General features: G+C 48.5%; 1 protein-coding gene across 1 annotated transcript; it reads right to left on the minus strand.

Moving 5' to 3' along the window:
• Positions 1 to 252: 252 nt before the first annotated feature.
• Positions 253 to 5382, minus strand: LOC128306813 (gamma-aminobutyric acid receptor subunit alpha-6). The gene is made up of 7 exons (XM_053044431.1): positions 5330 to 5382; positions 3588 to 3740; positions 2807 to 3504; positions 2675 to 2742; positions 1716 to 2468; positions 1310 to 1646; positions 253 to 1242 (listed from the first exon to the last, which is right to left on the minus strand). The coding sequence occupies exons 1-7, from the start codon at positions 5380 to 5382 to the stop codon at positions 1088 to 1090; spliced, it is 2217 nt and encodes a 738-aa protein (XP_052900391.1). The 3' UTR covers positions 253 to 1087.
• Between the last annotated feature and the right edge of the window lie 636 nt (positions 5383 to 6018).

The raw sequence follows: 6018 nt of genomic DNA on the forward strand, positions 1-6018 counted from the left end.
GCAGGTACAGTGATAACTGGTGTAGGTGGTGATATAGGTGGTGTCCCCTCAATGTTTCCCCTCCTGCATCGTTTTTAAAATTAGAGGCCCCAACTATAATTCCGCCCTGGGCCTCCAAGGGGATTGATCCTCCACTGCGAGGTACTGACGATAGCGGTCACGATGCTAGGTAGAACATCTAGAGTAGTTTTATTAAATAAACTTCAAGTCATAAAGAACGAACTCCAAAAAAAGCAACAATCACTAACTAGATCTACTGAAACACGCGCCATTTTATTAGGTAATTTGTGTTGCAAACCGTTTTCACATGTGCGTGTGGGCTTGTCTACGATCAGCTTATCTCACTATATATGCCAAATTACTTGTGACGGATTTCGTGACATCATGGAAATTTATTTTACCTCGCTTTATTCTGTTTTGCTGGTGAAACCTTTGTTTGAATAGAAGGAAACCTGTTTTTGATTGGTGACACCATGTGTGATGGATGCTTTATCATCTGGTTGACTTGCTCTACTGCTTGCTAACCTGTCCACTAACAACTATTCGATGTTAAACGTCTGCCTCTTCGCTGGAGCGCCCGAATGTATGCAATGCATTCTACACCTAACAAAACCATCCCGTTTGAATATTGTTACATCGATGTTGCATACCTTTAGGCGCAATATATGAAACACAATCTACAGGAAGGCCATCGAAGGGATTATTCAGGGGGTTGTGTTTACTTTTATCTGGTGCAGGTTAAAACGTATTGCCCCTGTAATTGAAACTTTTCTTTCATCATCTTTAAAATTCTCTCTATTTTTGTGTGTTTATAAGGAAAAGAAAGCAAGTACGTTATCAAACATCACACACACCGCTGTTTTGGCAAAGGAATTCGTTTCTGGAGACAACCACGCTCCCACCTGCCTGTCTAATTTGAGTGTGCGTCTCGAAATATTTTCACTCGCAAGTATGCTGTCATGCGGAGAATGTTGAACTTACCCGCCTTAGCAGCCTTTGCTCATGGTTGTTTGGAGTGGCATCGGAACCGGTTGTTTATCGCGTTAAAATATTGTTTGATAATTCCAGAACAAAGCTCATTAGGCGTTTAAACCTCTTTCAACGGAGTCCAGGTAAAATCCGCTTGGTAGGTGTAGTACACTAGCCAGTAGAGAATGTTAAAGAACGTGAACGACATAGGGAAGAGAATGCGCGCTGCTTGATCGATGAGCGAAACGCTATTGACATGCCGGTTACCGCCACCTAAAGGATAAAAATGTCCGTGATGGTTAATAAATGCCAAACAAGGGGTCGTTAACCTTCGGGCTACCTCGGGCGGATGCTTCCCGCTGACGACGGCGCCGGAACTGATCATCACCCAGGAAGCACAGCCAAACCTGCTTCCATGTCGGTTCCTTTGGCGGTTCAGTTTGCGTGGTGCGTTCCATCGTCGAGAGGTGTGAGGAGGTCGGTTTGAACATGTGCGTTGGATCGTTGTAGATTGGACAGATGAGGGAGCTACGACGGCGGGCAGCAAGCAGTCGGGGCGACTCGATTGCGACGGCCGTACTGAGATGCTGCTGCAGCGATGGCAAATCCCGTATCTCTGCCACACCCTCCATGTCTTCCCATTCCTCCTCATCCAGCGGTATCTCACCACTACCGACCTGAAATGAAACGTGCAAACAGCTTCAACTTTTCCAGAGGTACACACAGGAGCGGCGATTTTCCACTACCTTGGTGAAGTAGTGCACACCGGCAAACTCGAGCAGTGTCGCTATGCAGTAGAAGAAGCTCATGAGGAGAAACCAATCCAGCGCGGTTGCGTACCGCACCTTCGGCAAATCGGTCCGCGAGTCAAGACTGATGGTGGAGAGCGTCAGCACTGTCGTTATGCCCAGCCCGACCCGATCGCTCGTCGCTTCACGGTGAATCCAGAAGGACACCCAGGACAGCACCACGATCAGTATGCACGGCACGTACACCTGTATGAGAAAGTAGCCCGTGTGACGCTGCAAGTTGAACGACACGTGCAGGACGGAAAATTCACCCTCGCGCCTGATGAAGGTATAGTTCTTCTGCCCGAAGCTCATCAGATCGAACTGGCTGAGCGTCATGCCCGGTACGAAGTTGACCGAGTCTTCGTCCTTCCACTGGTACACGAGCTGCTGCCGGGAGTAGGCATAACTTCCCAGCACCAGCGGGCAGGACTGGCGATCCATCGGGAAGCTTCGTAGCTCCATCAGGCAGGAGGCTTTAATTGTAAGCCGCATCGAGTAAAGTATCTCCCCATCCTGACTGAGCCGCAGCAGCTTGTTTGGCACCGTGATCGTGTGTACGTGCGAGTGCTTGCCGTTGTAGAAGTATGTGTCTGGGCGCCAGATGCGTTCCAGCATTTTAATACTGAGCGAGAGACTTTTGATTGGACCGCGGAAGCTAAGCCGTTTATCACGCCAGTACTGCCGGAAGTAGCAGTCCATCGAGTAGTCCTGTAGCACAAGGTAGCAACGATACAATAGATGTACAGCGGAGATAGCCAACACAAGTGTATTGCCCCTCACGGCTCCCTCTCGGAGTCTTGGGTAAAAACGTCTGAAATTGCATACTTTCAGGCGTTTAACCTCCATTTACACAAACACAGTGGAGGGCTACGAAGTTCAGCAATACACTTATATTCTATAATGTTTCCACTTACCATATCGAGCTCTGAAACAGGTCCCATGCTTCGTATGAGAATGTTGGTCTCCACCAAAGTTGGTACACCTGTCAAGAATTGATCGGCATGTGTCAAACCGCTTCATCACAGCCATTCTTCCCCTCAACCTACCTTGTCCGTGCGTAGGAATTTGTGAGTTTTCGTATCGCTTCAGAAGATTCTCCAGTATAATGGTAATGTTCTTGCTCAACATATCATCGACCGCACTTCGGCGCTTGAAGCGATCGCTCTTCTCCCGTTCCGGAACCTCATCCGATCTGTTGAATGATCGCACCTGTCGGTGATAGACGAGCGAGCCAACTGGATCTTCATCCGGTTGTCGACTTTTGTGACTATCATCAGCCGACGCCGGATCGCGTCGGTGTGCGTGACGTTCACCGGTGTCTCCACGCAGCCGCACAGGGTCAGTGTAGATGTAGTATCGGTTGGACTTGTAGCTGTGGTATGTGTCCGATGACAATGGACGGTACGTGTATGGCGTACGTTGCTCCTCTCGCATGTGGTGTTGGGTAGCGAACACACCGAGATCAACGGGGCGAGTTTTCGCCCGCTGTGCACTAGCTGCGTTCGGTTGTACACCTGCAATCGTTGCAAAATGGCGTACCTTGTGTAGCTCCACGGAGAGTCTACGCTGGTCGGAGTCGGTTAGCCGCCTGGAAGATGTTCCGTCACCGAGAGCTACAAAGGAGGGTGCTAGCAGTAGTAGATCGGCCTGAGATGCGTTACGGTGAGGGATCGGTACGGAACCGGTCGTTTTCAGACGAGAATTGTTATGTCCAGTGGCTGGGGTGTACTTTAATATGTCCAGGCTGTGATAATGGAGAGAATGGAGAAGATATTAACAGAACTCGGAGGTTTTGAAGTAGTTTTCGTTCGTATGGAATCATTATACCTCGGAACGATGTAGAAGAACTTGTACTTTTTCCCATAAAGACTTCCCTCCCCGTCGTTGATGGACGAGTTGGCGGATCCCATTATCCGCTTTTCCAGTGTACCAAGTGGATTCAAAACGCTCGCCAAGGCTTCCATTGATATACTGGTCAATCTATTTAGAATATCAAATTTTACATTTAAGTATAATGAATTATTTTTGACAGCTGTCAAATAATACTATCTACATGTCGTCTAGGAAATATACTTAGGAAAATCGTTACCTCGTGGAATTGATTATTAGGAATGAGTATGATCTTCAGCGATTATGCATTAACCTTGCTATTCGTGATGAATCCTGTTTCCAAGCGACCTCAATTTCAGGTCCCCATCGCTACCGCTCCATACTGTGCGGGGTTTGGAGTTGGCAACCGAACTGGAACATCCTGATAACTTCTGAATGTCTGAATGCTCATGTACCGCTCGAACGTAGACAGGCTTAAATTTCTTACGCAACACCACTTACTTGAAGGACACGGTCCTATCTACACTTGGCTTCCTTTTGCCGAGTTGGTTCACCACACCACTGCCACCCTGAGATATACCACTCCGGATGCTGGTGGTCCTTTTCCTTCACTCTCCATCCCGAAGGGTGACCCCCCCGGGCAAGCTACACAAGCTACCGGGCTAGGGCAGTGCAGCATGAAGTGGGAATTCGGCGAGTTGGCATCGTGTGCCGGGCGCGCGTTTCGCTTTTGGGTGCAAACTACTAATTGCCGTCTCAACTGCACCACTCGACCGAACCACTTAAATGTAATTAGACCAGTTAAACCGTTAAAGCCGAGAATGCTTGAGCGTCTCACTCACACTTCATCACGCGTTTGCTAAAAGGGACGAAAACAACAACAACGAACAAAAAAAAAACACGAAGCGGCATTAAAGTGGACAAACCACCCCCTCCAACAATTTCTCTCCAGGGGAGGCGAATGGAGGCATTGGGGAAGGGGACAGGGGGAAATGCTAATGGATGGATGCAAGGCTTAATAATGGGCAGAAAGGGCACAAGGCAAAATGCAAGTGGCCAGAACAAGAAACGAAAGAAAGAAAAAAAAAACACACACAAGCGAAGAAGAATAAACGAGATGCTGGAGGGAATTAAATAGAGAGAAAGCACAAGAGCTTATGTGTGTGGGTGTGTGGGTGTTAAGATGCATAGAGAAACACGGGGGAAGAGAATAAAAAAAAACCTAACTTAAAATCGATATGAAGCCTATGCTATTGGGCAGTGTGGCAAGTGTCCTTATGACGGTGTCCTGTCATGGTGGACGGGGCGACTACGCTGACGGATGATGAGAACGTCAATTACATGATGGTTTCGGCGAGATGGTGCAGTACTGCACAATTGCGGAACCAAATTTTACCCTTAGTAACCCCCCCCCCCTCCCCCTCCCCCTACTTTACCCTCCCTTCATCGTGAGCAGTGGTTCGTGTGGCCAAGTCAATGGGGACAATTAAAATATAAATGCTTTATGATGGCGGGTTCGAGCATTTTGTCCGGTGCCTAAGCGCCTGTAAACTATGCAATTACCCAAAGCACTTAGCGTCTTTCGTTATTTTTTTTGACAATTATCCCCCACAAATGCTTGACAGTTGGCAGTTGATTGTTCACTGCTATAGGTGTGCAATAGTGTTAGCAAAACCCTAACCACACAAACACACATCTCATCCATTAGTAATCGAAATGATAATCGTTGCGTTACTTACGCGAGCAGCAGCACTGGGATGACAGCGGGTAGTAGATGCATTGTGGGCGCCATGCTGCAATCGGTACAGGTGGCAATGGTAGAAAAGATGTTCAACACACGGCAAACAAACCACTTGTTTCGAAATGTACTGCAATATCACGCTGTGTAGGTTGATTGATGGAAGGTCGGTTTCGATCGACAGAGTAACATCTTAGTGTACCTCACTACCAAGAATGAATATCTTAAGCTTCGCCCGATCACACTAACCTTATCGGCAGCCGTGAGTGTCCGGGGCGACTTGCACAGATCCCGTGCCACCGGGAAGATCTTCTCGAGCTTGTGGCAGCACTGGAAAAATTGTAGCACGCACCGATCACCAACAGTGCGTCCCAGGACCTCCGTAAGCTCTGGGCGGATTCATGTAAATCCGACCATTATACGACCCGGGGACCACAGCTGGCAGAACACGTGCGTTCTCGGCGGACCAATTTGAAACTGTGGTACCGCCTGCTCAGCACCGTGGCGTACCGTTTGGGGACCGGCTTCCATCTCGCTCACTCGCTCGCTCGGTCACCCATCTCTTTCTCGAAGCGCGTGTGTGCGTGAGTGTGTGTGTGCATGTGGTTTCGTCTTATTGCGGGGTGGGGGTGGGGTTGGGAAAGGAATTTCTTCAGGCAGTGATGGGGTTGGTTTTGTGATCTATTTCCC

Source organism: Anopheles moucheti, chromosome X (genome assembly GCF_943734755.1).
Source record: "Anopheles moucheti chromosome X, idAnoMoucSN_F20_07, whole genome shotgun sequence".
Classification (NCBI taxonomy): domain Eukaryota; kingdom Metazoa; phylum Arthropoda; class Insecta; order Diptera; family Culicidae; genus Anopheles; species Anopheles moucheti.

Coding starts and splice junctions, on each gene's coding strand:
- LOC128306813 (XM_053044431.1), bottom strand. CDS start 5,382: ATGGCGCCCACAATGCATCTACTACCCGCTGTCATCCCAGTGCTGCTG. Junction 2,743..2,806: donor AATTCCTACGCACGGACAAG/GTAGGTTGAGGG, acceptor AATTCTTGACAG/GTGTACCAACTTTGGTGGAG. Junction 1,647..1,715: donor GTGTGCACTACTTCACCAAG/GTAGTGGAAAAT, acceptor GTTTCATTTCAG/GTCGGTAGTGGTGAGATACC.